This window comes from Pectinophora gossypiella, chromosome 27 (assembly GCF_024362695.1).
Source record: "Pectinophora gossypiella chromosome 27, ilPecGoss1.1, whole genome shotgun sequence".
Taxonomy (NCBI): Eukaryota; Metazoa; Arthropoda; class Insecta; order Lepidoptera; family Gelechiidae; genus Pectinophora; species Pectinophora gossypiella.
This window is the reverse complement of record NC_065430.1, coordinates 5,203,079-5,221,564: the sequence shown is the minus strand read 5'-3', so window position 1 is coordinate 5,221,564 and position 18,486 is coordinate 5,203,079. Positions and strand designations below refer to the sequence as shown.

Below are 18,486 nucleotides of genomic sequence, written 5' to 3'. Positions count from 1 at the left end.
CATCCTATGACCGGCCTTTGCGAAAGTCGCTTAACTTCAACAATCGCAGACCGAGCGCGTTAACCGCTGCGCCACCGAGCTCGAGATAAATTGTTTATTATTATAATAACTATTTTTGTTATGATTTGTGCTCCGTGAGCGTTGCTATATGTATATGAAAAGACAATATTAAAATTAATCCTATTTGTTTTTTACCCACCACCTTCGCATTTCGTTTATACTGAACGCAGCCGTAACGTAATCGTTTGACATTTTGTCAATGACATTGCACTTGGGCTTTTTAGCGGGAAACGGGAACGGGACAGTTGCTTTCTTCATTGAATAATCTAAATAATTAATACGAAGTGGTGTTTTGTGGTTAATGATCGCATTAAGTTAGTCGGAAGACATTCGCGAGTGTTATTACATTGGAGTATTCAATAAACAAAGTGTATCTGCCTATTTTCGCTTCGTGCTAGGAAGCCGCTTCATAGCTCAAAAGTTTATGCGGACTTTTGAGTTAATTCGTTTGGGGTTCGGAGTAGGAGTCTACTCCGAGGGTGGGGGCTTAGGTTTCATCATCATCATTCATCACCTTTCACCATTTCATTAATCATCAAGAAAAAAAAATACGTCAGACATGGCTGTATGGGCATAGTTCCCTTTGCCTTACCCTTCGGGGAAAACCAAACCAAAAAAAAAAAAAAAACCATTGCACTTGACAAGTGACAACGCGTATAACCTCTCGCGAAAAGCGAAAAATATCAAAACAAACGCGTAAAAATAAGTAATAACAATGTGGTTCTTCTATTTAGTTAGTATTTTATCAATGATAGTGCAAGCTATATTCGTTACACTTGCAATAGGTAAGTTAAATTTGTATAATTCAATTTATAATTGGTCCAAAACAATCCATAAAGATTTTGCGTATGCAAAATTTTAAATAATTTTTGGAATTTCGCGAAATAATCGTGATTTGTTACATAATATGTACTATTTCCTGTCCACTACACGATTTTTGAGCGTTACTAAGCGTAAAATAATAGTTCAAAATGATTTTTTTCACGAGTTTTGATAAGCAAAAATTTTTTGTTAAATATCGTTACTTTAAAAGGCTATTAATTTTACAGCGGCCGGACTTTACTACTTGGCGGAAGTAGTGGAAGAGTACACTGTTATGGCGAAATATGTGATTACTTGGACAGTTATAGTAAGTAGAAAAAAAGTAGTAAACTTTTACAATACACAATACCTACTAGGTACCTATGTTTATAAAGTCGCATGGTCATCACATTAACGAATACAAACAAATGCTAATTTCCATGTTCATCAATAATTATATTTATTGTGTATCTGAATTCTGCATTAAGTAGGTAAGTACTTTAATTTTGTTTTAATTCCTCAATGAACAATTTGTTTGACGAATACTAACCAAACATAAGGGACTTCTTTTAAGACTACATTTTTGATTAGTAAAACGCGGAAGGAACAGACAAGATGTGTAAAAAAAAAGAAAAAATAAAAAAAATGTAGATTTTCTTTTTTTTTTGTTGTAACATGAAGTAGTCTAGTTTTTATCCGGATGGCATTCTTTACTTGACCAAACTCAAATTCAAAAATATCTTTATTTAAAATCTTATAACACAATATTAACACTTTAGATGTTTACCTAAGTTTTTACTTTAAGCTTTTACGCAATAAACTATATTTAATATATTTATTTCCAGTTAACAACAGCAGTACACATAGGACTAATAATCTTTGAGGATCTACCAACATACCTGAACATCCTCGGGTTGCTGCAACAGATGCTGCACGGGGTGCTCATGAAAGACTTCCCCGTCGTACGTGTCACCAGTCCCGCGTTCATTGCGGCGTTCATCAACCTGATCACACACCACTATTTAGCGTTCAAGTTCTTCGGACGTGTGTATTATAGCTTTTCTGAGGTTAGTGGGAAGATTTACATTTAACAAACATACATAAACACAAGGTTGCCTGGAAGAGATTTGTGTTTCGGCGGTTTTTTACTTAGCCGCATTCAATACAGCTAATCGTTGAACAGCCGCATTACAAAACGGCCCTGTTATTGAAAACAGCTAGCCGTAATGTAATACAGCGAATTATACAATCCGACTGCGACATATACATTCAATAAAATTGTGTCAAATTAAGAAAGTACGCATCGTCTTATTACGTATATTAGCGCGTGGTGTTTCGTAACGCGGTCGGGTTATACAGCGACTCGGATTGACCCGAAGTACTTGTTTTATTTAATTTAAACTAAAGTAATAATTTTGCCCGGTTTTACTGCGAAAATCAAAATGTTTATACTATGATAACATGCACAATGTCATTACTTATTACAAATATGATGTTCCGTCCTTTTTTTTCCCTTTGAGCCTTTATTTTTGCGAGTTTAATCACGCACTTCCCCGTGTTGCCAGTTCGGCGCCTAATCGCGCACTGAGGTTTTTTTTTATATCTTTTATTTAATAAAGGACTTGGTACAAGAATAACGACCATGTCGTCCTCCCATTAAACCCATTAAACAGTAAATAGGAATTATTTTACATGATAGAAGCTTATTAATATAATTGACAATTTATTCAGTAGCTATTCTACTTCCAATACCTAATTTTACTAATTTGTAAAGTGATCTGGCGTCCTCGCTAAGCGGATCTGCCAGAGCACAATTGCAGCCTCCTACCTCCAAAAATAAATTATTATTATAAATTTGTCTCCTAAAAGATTCGTTCCGGACGCACTCCACCAGGATATGATACACATCTTGCGCACTGAGGTAAAGTACTGTCAACGTCGCTATATTAACAGTAACTTTGTGTCCCACTTTTTGAGCGCTGATACTCAATCTACGGTAGTAAATCTATGATCCGTCAGGTTCTGTAATGGCGTCTTTTTTTAACTGCAGGTACTGGCATACTTCACGATCTGCCTGTGGGTGGTGCCGTTCGCTCTGTTTGTATCACTATCGGCCAATGATTATGTGCTGCCCACTACTGGTGAGAAGCAACCATTACTAGGTGAGAAATTGGTACTAATTAATGATTTGATTTGATTGACTTTCCAGACTCATTTAGCATTTAACTGCAAAACTAACCTCACGTTACAAAATTTCCTAACAAAGCCGTGTATACACGTTTTGGGTTTCAATCTAGTTATTACCCACGTCTGTAACCTTTTATATATCATGCCATGATTGTTACCTGTTGTGTGTACCTTTAAAATAAATAACTAAAATAAATAGACGCATTAACCCGTTTTTCACAGGGTCCACTTACCTAACCTGAAGATTTGACAGGTCCGGTTTTTTACAGAAACGACTGCCTGTCTGACCTAACCCTCCGAATACAGGTTAGGTCATATACCCCCGAAAATGCATTTCACGGGAATGTGGGTTTCCTCACGATGTTTTCCGTCACCACTGAGCATGTGATAATCATTTATGGTCCAAACGTGAATTCGAAGACAAATTCGACAATCATTGCTTTAGGCTTGTGCTGGATTCGAACCTGCGACCTCAAAGTGAGAGGCAAGCGTTCTACCAACTAGGCTACCACGGCTCGAGACTTTCCAGGCTATGTTCCCAAAAAAAGCAATAGATGGCGCTGTACACAGTTGCCCTTGTCTAACCAACTGATTTCACGGATAACAGACATAATATATGCATCTTTCATCTTTGTTTTTGGGTATAAATGATGACCCTTCTTATTACACCCAGGCACAATTACATCTTCCACCCATCATTAATCTACATAAAGAGAAGCAATATAAATAGCAACATAATTCTATACTTACATAATGTGATCCAAATCATCATCATCACCAGCCCATTAACGTCCCCACTGCTGGGGCACGGGCCTTCCCTATGGATGGATAGGGAGATCGGGCCTTAAACCATCACGCGGGCCCAGTGCGGATTGATGGTTGTTAACAACTGCTAATGTAGCCGAGACCAACGGCTTAACGTGCCTTCCGAAGCACGGAGGAGCTCGAGATGAAAACTGTTTTTTTTGTGGTCACCCGTCCTATGACCGGCCTTGATCCAAATATCAAGCAACAATAATTTTTATATATATTATATGCTTCTGCCGTTACATTGTATGTTGGAATTATGTACCTAAGTAATGAGTAAATAGGTATTTATCACGTTTAAACTGAACAACTCTGTGTTGTTTCTGGTGAATGAAGCTTGGAAAATCTCTCATTAGATTATTACAAATAAGCAAATTAAACTTATGAAATACGCAATGAAAAGAATCTTATTTAATTTTCGCGATTCACGACCACGGTCACGAGACGACTACACTGCCAAAACATGTGTTTGTTACAAACGTGTTGTGGGTGTAACTACCCTCATTTCACTATTATTTATCGGGTGCTGACACAACGCTAATCCACAGATAACATACATACATAAACTCACGCCTATTTCCCACCGGGGTAAGCAGAGACTATAGAATTTCATTTGCTTCGATCCTGACACACTTCTCTTGCTTCCTCCGCATTCATCAATCGCTTCATACACGCACACAAAACATACATACTTACATACATAAACTCACGCCCGTAATCCCTAATGGGGTGGGCAGAGCCACAAGTAATCAAAGACAACTTGCAGCCACTGTTGATACGATGTCGTAAGCTGGATATGATGAACCTTATGGTGATAAGGGATCAGCCTATCGCCCATAACATTAGTCCATCATGTTAGATGACACAATCCCTCTGTCGGTTTTTACGACATGCCCGGGAAGACAAGCAGTTGAACGTTTTCTATGTTTTTTATTTGCTCCCAGAACAGCATAGAAGCACGGTACGCACACAAAAACCCACAAAAATACAATATGCTTATTACCACAGATGAATCCGACGATAAATCGAGAGATTTCGATCTGAATGAAGGATTTTCCAGACGTTTACCAAAAAGGTTCACCATAAGGTTCATTAATCCAGCTTACGACATCGTATCAACAGTGGCTGCAAGTTGTCTTTGATTACTTGTGGCTCTGCCCACCCCATTAGGGATTACGGGCGTGAGTTTATGTATGTATGTATGTGTTTACCAAAAACAATATAGATGGCGTTGTGCAGCTTTATCGTGATAATTGTGTCTAGGTGTAACAACAAGGGTCAACATTCATACCCAAAAACAAAGATAACATAAAACATAAACTGCCTATATACGTCCCACTGCTGGGCACAGGCCTCCTCTCAATCAACCGGAGAGGGTATGGAGCATACTCCACCACGCTGCTCCACTGCGGGTTGGTGGAGGTGTTTTTACGGCTAATAGCCGGGACCAACGGCTTAACGTGCCCTCCGAAGCACGGAATCAACTTACTTTTTCGGACAATCAGGTGATTCAAGCGTGAAGTCCTTACCAAACAAAGGACAGTCTCAAAAAGTGATTTCGACAATGTCCCCATCGGGAATCGAACACGGACCTCCAGATCGTTAGCCTAACGCTCTTACCACTAGACCACGGAGGCTATGAAAAACAAAGATAAAAGAATCATAAAAGTGCTAAGGACGAAATGAGCGTTTGTAGTTTTTAAAATACTCATCTGAAAACTGTCAAGCCAATTTGTCATTAGCAAGAGGAGATAGGTATTATACATTTTCGCACGCGAATCATTCAAAAGCCTTATTGCCATTAAGCCTAATTTCGTTTTCAGGAGACAACAACGTGGTCACAGATTACCTCTCCCGCAAGTCGAAGCGGTACAGCCTTCTCTCCTTCTTCAGCTTCGCGAAGGACTCCATACTGCCCCAAAGGAACAAAAAGGCATTTTGAAAGACAAACTTACGATATATCGACATCTCCAAAGCGTTTATCTTCGCGAACCTAACCCGAGGTGCACTCTGGATACTCCATACGAAAATCATTCTCAGTGTGCTGTCTTACCGTAAGTGTGAGTGAGACAGAACGTCCACGCGCTACCCTCTCTATCTAGCTCTGAATTGGACTTCGCTCGCGACGTGAAGACTAGTGTTGCCGAAAAATCGATAGTTTTACTATCGGTAATAAACAGCCAAAATCATCTACCCAACCGATAGGCCTATCGATAGTATCGATAGCTCTTTTTTGGCGATACTATTGATAAGCAACGATAGTATTGATACTATCGATAGTGTCGATAGTTGAAAAACAAAAACTATCAATACTATCGATAGTTTTGTACGATCGATAGGGACCATACTATCGATAGTATCGTTACTTATCAATAGTATCACTAACAAAATAGCAATCGATACTATCGGTTAATTATCGATATTATCGTTTTTTGGTAAACTATCGATAGTTCGATCGAAAACTATCGATAGGGCACTATCGAGCGGTAACACTAGTGAAGACAAGCAGACGACGAATCGGTGCGGGCGGGGAGTTTCCACTCTATATGTTGTAATATTCTAAATATTCTTTGGCATATGCCTGATGACTAATTGTTTTACTCGCTGTGACTCGCTCCCAAAAACATTGATTACACGAGTTAATTCTACTCCTGCCTATCTGATCTATCGCGCAAATAACATCTATCAAGATATAAATTGAGTTGCGCGGTAAGCGGCCTTACTGCAATCTCTTCCAAGCAACCTTGGGTCGCGAACAGCGAAGTACCTAATGTTATGTTTCAGCATTATGAAATTGTGTACCGGTCTTAAAGATCTTCGCTAGATATTCCCGTATACATAGACATAAGTTGTCTAGTCAATAAAAGACAATTTTCGATAAGAAATGGAAAAAAAATCACCGCCATTTTGCGGCTAAAATAAGAACTATCGTTTCCGACATTACACACGAGTAATTACGAAGTTTTTCATATTTCTCAGCTTATACATATTCCGAGAAGTTTTTTTTTTCTGTACAATAATTAATAATTACCTACAAAATACTATTATCGATTCTGGCAGACACGAAACTTATTTTATATTTGCAGTTTCAATATTAGCTCCCTTTCCTGTAGGTATTGCAAGTAACCGTCCTTTTTTCTATTTAATTTTCTCTTAAACATTAAATTAATTTCATGTCTGCCCGAGTCGGTACGACTGTCATCTCAGTAGTATCCCGTTTAAGCCTATAGGTAGATTTTTGTAAATACTTCTAGGTAGTTTTTGGAGTAGGCGAAGTTAGCAATCATTATAATATAAATTGCTAGAAATTAGACGAATAATTGTACATAATGTTTGAGTCTTAATTTATTTTGTACGTGTTGTGATAAATAAAAGAATAAGTTGGTTAATGGTTTTTTTATTCTCCTCCACTACTCCATCTCTTTCTTCTGTTCTTATACCTACTTATACCTCTTTCACCATAGAAGTATTTTCTCTAAGTATTTAGGTCGTATCGGGAGGTGAAAGTTTTGGCGGGAAGAAGAGAGGAATGGCGATTACTCCACCGACAAGAGCGCAGCTCTTAAATAGAGAGAGAGAGAAATTTAGGCACCTACTTGTGAGATTCTAATCTATGTAACATAATATATTTATAGGTAATATTTATTTACTTACAGCAAAAAATATTTTAACAACAACTTAATAACATGAGGGGGTTAAATAGGCTACATCGAAGCAATTCATCTAAAAAAGCAATTTGACATTTGCGCATATAAGTGCGCAATGCAATCTAATGTCAAATAGCAATATTGCTTTCTTAGATGAATTGCTCCGATGTGGCCATTTTAACCCCCCAGTACAGTTTCTCTTTAAAGTTAATCCGTTCTGGATTGCATATCAGCCGAAAAATAACGACAATTTTATTCTAATGATGATATAAAACACGAAATAGGTAGCAGCACTGTTGAGTGTCCTTAAATGTTGACAGTTCTCCATACTGTCCAGCTAAAGTTCGTGATAAATTGCTATAAAATGTGGACCAACGTGGAGTGTATCCCGTCTGAAGGATGAGTTACGAAAAAGAAAAGCAGGCAGTTGAAAATAGGCAGTTTTGATTGAAAATGAGCTTTCTAAGTTTTCTTCTTTCTGATCTCTAGATTATATAAATAATATAACACTATGATTTTGCACTTAAACGCTGGGCCGTTGCCCAGCGTTAATATAGGCTAATGTAAAAATATAACCAAAACAGTGTTTGTTTACTCAAATAGTATGGGGAACTGGCTTTTTGGCGGGAAACGGGAACGGGACAGTTGCTTTCTTCATTGAATAATCTAAATAATTAATACGAAGTGGTGTTTTGTGGTTAATGATCGCATTAAGTTAGTCGGAAGACATTCGCGAGTGTTATTATATCGGAGTATTCAATGAACAAAGTGTATCTGCCTATTTCCCTTCGTGCCAGGAAGCCGCTTCATAACTCGAAAGTTTATGCGGACTTTTGAGTTAATTCGAGGGTGGGGGCTTAGGTTTCATCATCATCACCTTTCATCATTTCATTAATCATCAAGAAAAAGAATACGTAAGACATGGCTGTATGGGCATAGTTCCCTTTGCCTTACCCTTCGGGGAAAACCAAAATAAAAAAAAGTATGGGGAACTGTCAAAAATGAAGAACACTCAACAGCAGCGACACCTCTTGTGAGAAAAAGGCAGCTTTTATCCTCATTACTTCATATGATGACTTCTGGCATGCAACTTCAAACTTGCAACCTGCACAAACGCTTTTCCACACTCCTTGCACGCGTACCGCTTGTCATCCTCATGTATCCTGACATGTATTTTCCTAGTTTGTTCTCTTTGAAACGTCTTTTTACAATACTGACACTCGAACGGTCTCTCCTCTGAGTGACACACAAGATGACGGTTCAAATTTGCCTTATCATAAACTTTGAAACCGCATATATCGCAAGTTATAAGCTTGAGTTTCAAATGGACTTTCTGTATATGGTTGACAAGTTTATTTTTTTCGATAAATTGTAAGGAGCAATCCTCGCATGTGAACAGGAATGATTTAACGCCATGTGCCGTTACTAAATGCCGCTTTCTCTTATACGCAGTACTAAGTACTTCAGGACATTTTGGACACTTAAGTTTTAAGCTGTGGTTTTTGTAGTGCAATTTTAAAGCATCAGTTGTAGGGAAGCGCTTGCCGCACTTTTTACAATGATTCAAGCTGGCCGGGTGGGAGTATTTGATATGACTTTCCAAATACCCCTTGCTTTGGAACCCTTGACCGCATATCTCACATAAAAACGTGTTTGTGTCGCTATGACATTTATAATTGTGAGTCAAAAGTGGTCCGAAGAATCTAAACTGCAAACTACAGTCTAGACATTTCATACCATCCCGTTTATTATCTGATAACTTAAATGCGTATAAATATTTATTGTACTCAGTATCCATGACTATATTGTGTTCGTTTAAGGCGTGATTTATGAAATCATTCAAATCTTTGACAGGCTTCGAACACTTTTTACAAGATATATTCGTGACGTCAAATTTCACTCTGTGGTCTTTTTTTATATTTTTCAGTAAAGTAAACAATTTCGCGTCCTCGTGCTCTGTTCTAGTGTGATTGATCAATTGGGAACTCTCAACGAATTCGGAACAGCAGTAAAAGCACATGAATTTATTCGAGTACCACCGGAATGGCATTGCCGTTGAGTTTTCCAGAAGTAGAGACAAAAATCTCCGGAGATCCGTAGCGGTGCGTTCTGAAATTAAAGAGAAACATTTGTTACTATTCCAGCATTGTCACCGAATTCGACTTCATCAACCTTTTTACAAAACGGAAGCTAAAGAGAAAACCAGGTTTAAGGGTTTCGATTCGATTTGAATACCCCATAATAATCAGCGTGATCAGTCTTACTGAAGTAGGGCACCCAATTAGGTTCATTAACTTGGTCCCATTTTGGGCGCCACTCACTATGAAGCAGCCCCAATTTGGGCGCCACTATAATGTGGCATCAATTTAGATGTCTCTATAAAACTATTAGCTTTCTCAACTAATATTGGAATGAAATAAATATATGGAAATGTACTAGAAGAATTATTGCTTATATTTTATATAGTTATTATAGAAGTATAAGCACACAGCCCTACAACGTTTATATCTTACATTAGCAGTTTGTATTAGGTATAAAGTATATTTCTAATTTCTAAGTGCATTTTTTCTTATTTCTTGAAAAAAAAAGTATTTATTTTCTTTTCTTACATGTTTTTCTTAAACTAATTACTGGAGCCTCCTTTTAAGCAAAATATGCCTGTACCAGGAGACCCCGCTCTTCTATAACAGTAGTAAATAGGTAAGAATGTTTTGTTACCTTTACGTTTTACAAATAAGCAATTAAAGAATGTTTGTATAATGTGTGTATGTGTGTGGTTATGTGTCTGTGTGTGTGTGCGTGCGTGTGTGTAAGTGTGGGCGTGCTCGGGCAATGAGGGTAGATTCCTCCTGTCTAGCCCTACGACGAAAGTCTTGGGGTCGGTTTTGAAGCCACTAGACAGGAGGAGTGTGCTCGTGTTGTGCAGGCGAGTGTAGTTACTATCCTATAATTTCGATTCCTTAATAGGTATATGTATAATGGTAATAGATTATTGTTTTTAGTAAATAGTTTGTAGTAAATTCTCACATTCATCATAATTAATATTTTTTAACCAAGTTGTTAGGGTACGTTTGCATTAAAACACAATAAAATTTATCAAACAATTGATATTTCTTGACATTATAGATTTATTGTTCGAAAATAATATAAATGACGATGATTGATTGATTGAATAATGACCTATTATGTTACTTATATTTATAACAATGCTTTTGAAAGTTTATCTACCTTGTATTATGCGTATAACATACATAGATTATAACTAACAATATTGAAAAACGATCGATCGCTGATCGATTGCATGTTTGGATCGATTGCACAAATCCTGCTCGTGCAAAGATACAGGCATGCATTTGCACTATTTTGTATTCGTTTCAGCACCCTGTCGCTTTAAAATATTTGACATTAAGTGAGACTTACCTACAGCCTACAGTACAACCTAGTACTAAAGGGTGTACATACAAACCTACATGTTGATGCTCATGGCCTTTCCCAAAAGGAATTAAAGAAGATAAATAACCTTAAAACACAGTATCACTAACCCAGTTGGCTCACCACCTACCAAGTTGGTCTAACAGAAAGCTCGGTGAGGTGTGGGTACTTCGTTCATCTTGCTATGGATATACATGTGACTATCCCAATTGGGATATATGAGAGCTTATGTTGTTATAATCCTTAAACTTAACAGCAACATTATTCTGCGGTGGTTGCAGTTTCATTTTCATTATACTCAACGTACTTTCTTATTTTATTCTTATGTTATTGATGCTAAACTCATCTGCAAACGTCATCTAATTTTATTTTAAGTTATATCTGTCATTTTCTTATCCGCTGAAAAAGAAAGGGACGGGTAATCGACAGGCATAAAACACATAATAACGGGTTCTTACCGCGTTTACATGGGGATATGAGACTCCCGATATTTCGACACTGTTGCAAGTGCCATGATCACGGGATGACGCGTTATTATGTATTTTAATTATGATAATAACCGCGTAAACTTAAAACAATGACAGGCATAAAATTTATGGAACACACGTCAATTTTAAGCAGAAATCTAAAACAACCGTCTAAAAATTTACACCGGCCCATAACCCGACAGAATTAAGTAGACAGCACGTCAAACGGGTTGCATACCCGCGAGATGCCTATTTTATTCGTCCGGGTTATTCGCTCGTTTTAAAATTAACTTGTTGACAATCATCCGTCTTTTTCCTTTTCGGCGGATAAGAAAATGACGGGTGTAACTTAAAATAAAATTAGGAGGTGTCTGCAGGAATCGGGGCCATTGTTTCTAAAGAATCTTGTACTACTCTCATCTCTGCAACGACTTCTGGCAAATTTATAACTCTGCTAGTGTCATTCTTATGCAGGTTACTAAAGTGGTTCATCATCGTCTTTCTGGTTTTAAACGTTTTGTCACAGACCGTGCATTGTACATTCCTCTCGTTACTATGCTTAGCTAAATGGTTCCGCAGTCTATTTGCTTGGAAGGCTTGAAAACCGCAGACGAGACATTCGAAATTCTTCTCATGTAAATGCGCTTCTCTAACATGCTTGTCCATCATGCTTCGAAACACGAACGTCTTGGGACAGTATTGACAAGTGATCATCCCGCCTTTATGCACAGCCATCATGTGCTGCGATCTTTTATAATGAGTCCCAAAAACTTCAGGACATTTCAAGCATTTATACGTTTTGTTGTGATACCTTTGCATGTGTATCCTTTGGTGACTTTTATTTGTGATAATGACATCGCATTTCGAGCATTTGACTGGTTTTCTGTCGTGTTCTCGGCGTATGTGCAGTATCAAATCGCGTCTGTTTTTCAAATATAGCCCGCAGCAATCGCAAAGCACTTCCGAGGGTATGCTATCGTGTTCCTTAATGAAATGCGACAGCAATCGACCGAAACTCTTGAGAACGATTCCACAGTTGACACATTCGACATTGGAATCATTCAGTTTAAAAGCATACATAAACTTACTAATGTTGTCATCAAAAATAAGACCATGATTATCTGTCAAATGAAGTAAAAGTGAGTTTAAATCTGGGATTTCTTGATCTTCAGGACAAATTTTGCAAAACAGTTGCGAGACGTCGATGTAGATACACTTTTCCAAATACTTGGACATTGCATCCCTTATATCACACTCGTCTATGTGAAATTCTGTGTGTACTTTTAATTCTTTGCTGTTTTCAAATATTTCGTAGCAAAAGAAGCATCTATATGCTTGCGTCAACCATCTGAATGGCATTACGGTAGAGTTGAGTATGACACGGAGTGCGCTTTCTTTCATTGTTTCTAATCTTACTCTTTGTATCTGGTCTTCTTGGCTGAATTCATCATCGGTTTCTTCACCAAAATCCGTATCGCCTGAAAATAAAATAAAAATACGGTACTAATGGCTCCGATTCCCGCACACATCCTAATTTTATTTTAAGTTATACCCGTCATTTTCTTATCCGCCGAATAGGAAAGGGACGGATGATTGACAACTGTTAATTTTAAAATGAATTAATAACCCGGGCGAATAAAATAGGCACCTCGCTAATATGCAATCCGTCGGGTTATTGGCCAATATGAAATTTTCAAGTTTTTTAAATTTCTGCCTAAAATTGACGTGTTTTCCATAAATTTTATGCCTGTCGATTACCCGTCCCTTTCCTTTTCGGCGGATAAGAAAATGTCAGATATAACTTAAAATAACCTTAGATGGTGTGTATTGGGACCAGCACCAATGGCTACCTAATATACTTACATTAAAATATAATTTGTGTACAAAGTACAAATTATGCGTCTTACACTAATTTGTTATTAATTCATAAGGGTCAAATCAAGACCTGTGAAAAAAAACTTCATATATTTTAGTAGATTTTATTAAGTACTTAAGCTTTATACTTTATGCATTGGTTATTTATTATCAGTAGTACCCATAAATACATCAAAAAATAAAAATACTAGTCTAAATAGTTTTTAATCTCAATGCATACTGAAACGGCATCGGGAGCTATCCACATATACAGACTGAGATTTCTTTGAAATATTCTAGAGTACGCATTCAAAGTTTCCACATAAATCAACCGTGGCGCGATTTCATACTCCAACTCTCTGCCCCACGTTTGCAGTACCAATTGCGCCTCTGTTTGCATTAAATGGATTTAAAAGAACCGATATGTTTCTATAAATACACATTAAGCTTTTCCTAACAATAATTTGGATTCATCAATTGGCGCCCAACGTGGGGCGCGGGTTGTATTAATACCACCTTACAAATAAAAAATAAACCAGGGATGAAAGTTAAACCCACGTTCATCCCTGGTTTATATTTTATTTGTAAGGTGGTTAGGGTACATCAAAACGGAAACAGGTTTTTCCTGTAGCTAAAATAACGTAAAGTGAATCTATTTTCTAAATGCGAATACAAACGAATGCTTATTTCCTTGTTCATCAATTGTTAGATTTATCGTCTGACAGAATTAGAATACAGGGGGGTTAAAAACGCCACATCGAATTCATCTAAGTTAGCAATATTGCTATTTGACAGTTGTTTGCATTGCGCACTTACTTTTATATGCGCAAATGTCAAATTGCAATATTGCTTTATTGTGCCACAGTGGCCATTTTAACCCCCCAGAACCCAGAACGAAGTACTTCATTGTGATATTGTAGTGGGCATTAAGAAATTAGAAGCACTGTATAAAGTTCTTATTTTAAAAATCTATCTATGAGAAGCAAATCTAAAATGTTTAAAAAACACAGACAATAAATACTCTTTAAGAGGAGCAGACTTAACATATCTACGGAATTGTCATGACAAAAGACAAACTGCAAAGACTTGCCACTCAGATACATGAGCATGGGCCGAACTTAGGGTCGATATTTTTTACCGACTTCTAAAAAGGAGGAGGTTCTCAATTCGACCGTATATTTTTTTCTTTCCTCGGCTCAGGGCGTCGTCTGAGAGGAAAAATATTCGACAGAATTAATCGACTCTAGTGGGTCGATAGCGATAAGCGCTGATTGAGGGAAATCGTCGATCCCGCCGGCGGGGTCGGTATCGGGGTCCTGAAGTGTTTGGTGTCTCGAGCTGATTGGCTGCCTCTATGGCTAGAGTAATGGGGTCGTCGGGATCGTATATTACGTCCTTCAGACGCCGATACTTTTCACTGTCCTACATAAGGGTTCTCGTACGGAATCATGGGAGTTTGCACTGTCTTGTGCATCCTAGCGAAATGAGCGCGCATAATTTTCTTAGTCGTAAAAGCTTTGTCGCAAGCGTCGCATTTGAAATTCTTCTCTCCACTATGCTTGTACATGTGATTCTTTAGCCTATTACTGTTGAACGCTTTCCAACCGCACACTCCACATTCATGATTCCTAACCTTCAAATGCGCGTCTCTTAAGTGCGTCATCATCATACTTCTAAACACAAAAGTTTTCGGGCAACGGAGACATTTTATCTCCTGCCTGTTCTTATGTTCCGACGCCATATGCCGCGAACGCTTGTAGTGACTCTGAAACGTCAGAGGGCAAACTAGACATTTGTATTTCTTGCTTTCCATGTCGTGTATATTTTTCTGGTGAGTTTTAAGCTTCGCTTGCGTCTCAAATTTTTCCCCGCATTCCGTGCATAATACGCCTGTGTTTTCATGAATCGTTTTGATGTGGAGTTTCAGAAGACTCGCGTCTTTGAAGTGTTGGCCGCAGACGTCGCAGAGGATAGCGGAAGTGCCCTTGTGGTCTTTATTCGTGTGGTACAATAGCGGTCCGAAGGTATAGAAGCTAGCGCCACAAGCTAGACAATTCACGTTAAAATTATCTAATTTAAATGCTACCATACAGGTGCCAACGTCTTTATTGTATTTGACGCCATGTTTGGCCACTAAATGGTCGATTAGGTCGTACAAGTCGCTTATACTTTCCGGGCACAGGTTACACGCTAAATCGGATATGTCGACGTAGACAACACTTTCCCAGTAATTGTTCATCGCTTGGACTTTTATATCGTCCCCGACGTGAATAGATTGGTGTGCTTTCAACTCTGACGCCTCTTGGTAGATATCGTAGCAGTAGAAACATCTGTATGAACTCTTTAACCATCTAAAAGGCATTATGGTCGACTTCATTAATACTTGAACGACGTTATTTCTCATGATTTGCCGCTTTTCCTTAGCGCTGAGCGTTTTGACAGCTGTCGGTGTGGCCACAGGAACGTCCTCGGGCTCGCTATCGCTTCCGCTCTTGAATGCGACCGTTTCCTGGCCACCCCTAGTTTTGCCTGTAAAAAGACATTTGATTATTACCTAGGGGTTGCCAGAAAACATGCGAACGTTTGTTTAAAATAAAATATAACAGTACAGTCATGAGCAATATAATGTACCCACTTTAGGACTCTGTTGCACTAACATATTTGACATTTAGTGAGACTTACAGTTAAATTTGTCAAAAAAAGTTAATGTGACATGGTACCAAAGTGTAAACATATTAATGCTCGTGACCGCATCTGCAGGGTTAACCTACGAAAACGAAATCGATAAGTTTGTTTTTATCCTAACATGCGTGCCAAGTGATTTTGTTCGTATTTTGACACAACGACATGACTTGTTTGGGTTCACATATTAGAGATAACAAAACCCTTTAAAAAATAAGTTAAGTTGGAGTAATGAGGAATTTCCAGGCTACGTACACCAAAACCGATATAGATGGTGTTGTACAGTTTTAACGTGATAATTACCTATTTTCTCATTACTCGGGTAAGGTCACGAGCATTAATATGTATTAGTGATGTTCCGAATATCCGTATCCGTATCCGCGGATATCCGAGATAAAATAAAAATCTGTGTCCGTATCCGTGTCCGTTACTTTTCACGCGGATCTTTTACGGACCTTTTTCAGGTGATTAAGTAGAATTATTAAATAAAAAGGCTATAAAATTCCATTCAGATTCTTTTTATTTCTTAAAATCAAATATTTGGCACCTTTATATTGTAAACATTTAGATAGATAGTTCTTTATAATGAAAGCAAGATAAAATATCACTTTTATAACAATGAAATAACTAAAACTTTAATCTTTTTGTTTAAGAAAATAAAGATCCGTATCCGTATCCGTATCCGCGGATCTTTACACTAAATATGCGTATTCAGATCCGTATCCACGGATATACATTTTGAACGATCCGGCACTTCACCAATATGTATACACTTTGGTACCATGTCACATTAACTTTTTAACAAATTGAACTCTAAGTCTCACTAAATGTCAAATATGTTAGTGCGACAGAGTCGTAAAGTGGGTACATTATATTGCTCATGACTGTACATACCTAATTATTCCAAAATACAATGTAATGGCAGAAGCATATATACAAATAACTGTTGCTTGATATTTGGGTCACATTATGTATTGAATTATGTTGCTACCTATATTGCTTCTCTATATTTTGATTTGAATTATAATGAGTGGAAGATGTAGGTAATTTTGCTTGGGCGTAATAAAAGGACCACAATTTATACCCAAAAACCAAGATAAAAGATGCATATATCTATTATCCATGAAATTGGAAGTTTAAACGAAGGAAATCTGTACAGCGCTATCTATATTGTTTATTTATTTATTTATTTATTTATTTGGTCAACCAACGGCAAGTACACTGATACATGGTTACAGTTTGCAGTTAATACAAAAAAAAAAAACTAAGCGCCTCGCCACTTACAGGTGGACACAACATGCACTAATACTTTTATTCTTTTTCTGTTTTAATGCGACGAATGGGTGCCGAGACAAACCTCTGTGGTTTAACGGCATCATTCAAACCATGTATTTAGATTAAGGTTACAATGAAAATAAAAAAAAATAAAAAAAGTACTTACTTAATTACAAAATTAAATTAGAGCTAGAAAAAGTAACAACTTCAATGATTAAAAAGTATCTGTTATAGATAAAACAGTCTTTTTGATTCGAGGAACAGACATGAAGAAAATATCTATTTTATCTGCATACAATTCGTAAGTAGTAAACAACCGAACCAACGAATAGAAATGAACGAATAGAATTGTTTTTAAAGAACGTAGCCTGGAAAGTCTCTCAGTCAGTTGCAAAATATTTCAGTTAAAGTTTTCAAATGTCGAAGGGAAGGCCTGTGCCCAGCAGTGTGGCATAAGCTTTAAATGCTTATTTGATTTAGGGATATGCAGATTATAATACGAAACAAATATTCAATTACTTAAATCATTTATTAAATACCTAAGATAAAATGAGAAAACGAAACATTGGTACTGACTCCAGTACACACAATCTAATTTTATTTTAAGTTAGCTATAATATTCTTCCCTAAGAAGTAGCATGGAGAATGCTACACCGACAAGAGCGTGGCTCTTAATTTAGTAATGTGACAATTTTCTTATCCCTAGAAAACGAAAGGGACGAATTATTGACAGGCATAAAATTTATGAGACACACGTCAATTTTAGGCTGAAAATTAAAACAGCTCTCAAAATTTTCATTGGTAAGTAACCCAACAGAATTAAGTTTACAGCACACGTGATATCAATGAGATGCCTATTTGATTCGCCCGGGTTATTCGTTCATTCACTCATTCCGGGTTGTGGAATGCGTTTTGAAGGGAAACCAGAGTTATTCACACATTTATTTTAAAATTAATAGCTGTCAATCATCCTTCCCTTTCCTTTTCGGCGTATAAGAAATTGACTATATATATACAACTGAAAATAAAATTAGGAGGAGACTGCATTCAGGGCCATTACAAAGTTAACAAATCATAAATAATAAAATAGTAGTAGTTTATACGTAAGAGGTATTTTATTGAGAGCATATTAATGAGAATTTTTATACACGTCATACATAACCTAACTAAGTAGCTTAATTCCTCATAGGACCTAACCGGAGAGTTTTCGCTTTCTTTGACGCTAACGAAGGATGGGATTGACATAACCAAATGTTGTTAATGTGACTATGGTC

The 18,486-nt window shown here is 37.3% G+C and overlaps 2 protein-coding genes across 5 annotated transcripts in view; one reads left to right on the top strand and one right to left on the bottom strand.

Annotated features, from left to right (window-relative positions):
• The window catches only part of LOC126378831 (gastrula zinc finger protein XlCGF57.1-like), a 119,210-nt gene that overhangs the window by 67,861 nt on the left and 32,863 nt on the right, over window positions 1–18,486 (bottom strand). Inside the window, exon 6 of one of the 3 annotated variants that reach the window (XM_050027263.1) lies at window positions 8,407–9,611. The exons of 1 other annotated variant lie outside the window; for it this stretch is intronic. In XM_050027263.1, coding sequence (XP_049883220.1) covers window positions 8,563–9,611 — 1,049 coding nt within the window. In that variant the 3' untranslated portion in view covers window positions 8,407–8,562. Of the gene's footprint in view, window positions 1–8,406; window positions 9,612–11,109; window positions 15,785–18,486 lie in introns of those variants that run through there. One more of the 3 variants, XM_050027261.1, reaches the window with a different exon arrangement.
• LOC126378984 (protein TEX261) lies at window positions 696–7,244 on the top strand. 2 transcript variants are annotated; one of them, XM_050027558.1, is made up of 5 exons: window positions 696–845; window positions 1,110–1,189; window positions 1,707–1,928; window positions 2,912–3,002; window positions 5,679–7,244. In XM_050027558.1, the coding sequence occupies exons 1-5, from the start codon at window positions 776–778 to the stop codon at window positions 5,795–5,797; spliced, it is 582 nt and encodes a 193-aa protein (XP_049883515.1). In that variant the 5' UTR covers window positions 696–775; the 3' UTR covers window positions 5,798–7,244. The 2 variants fall into 2 exon arrangements, with proteins under 2 accessions (XP_049883515.1, XP_049883514.1); XM_050027557.1 differs by having other exon boundaries at window positions 2,912–3,023.

Excerpts from the sequence above, each read along its gene's own strand:
- LOC126378984 (XM_050027557.1), top strand. The coding sequence starts at position 776 with ATGTGGTTCTTCTATTTAGTTAGTATTTTATCAATGATAGTGCAAGCT. Across the intron at positions 1,929-2,911 it reads TGTATTATAGCTTTTCTGAG|GTACTGGCATACTTCACGAT; the intron begins GTTAGTGGGAAG and ends TTTTAACTGCAG. Across the intron at positions 3,024-5,678 it reads TGAGAAGCAACCATTACTAG|GAGACAACAACGTGGTCACA; the intron begins GTGAGAAATTGG and ends TTTCGTTTTCAG.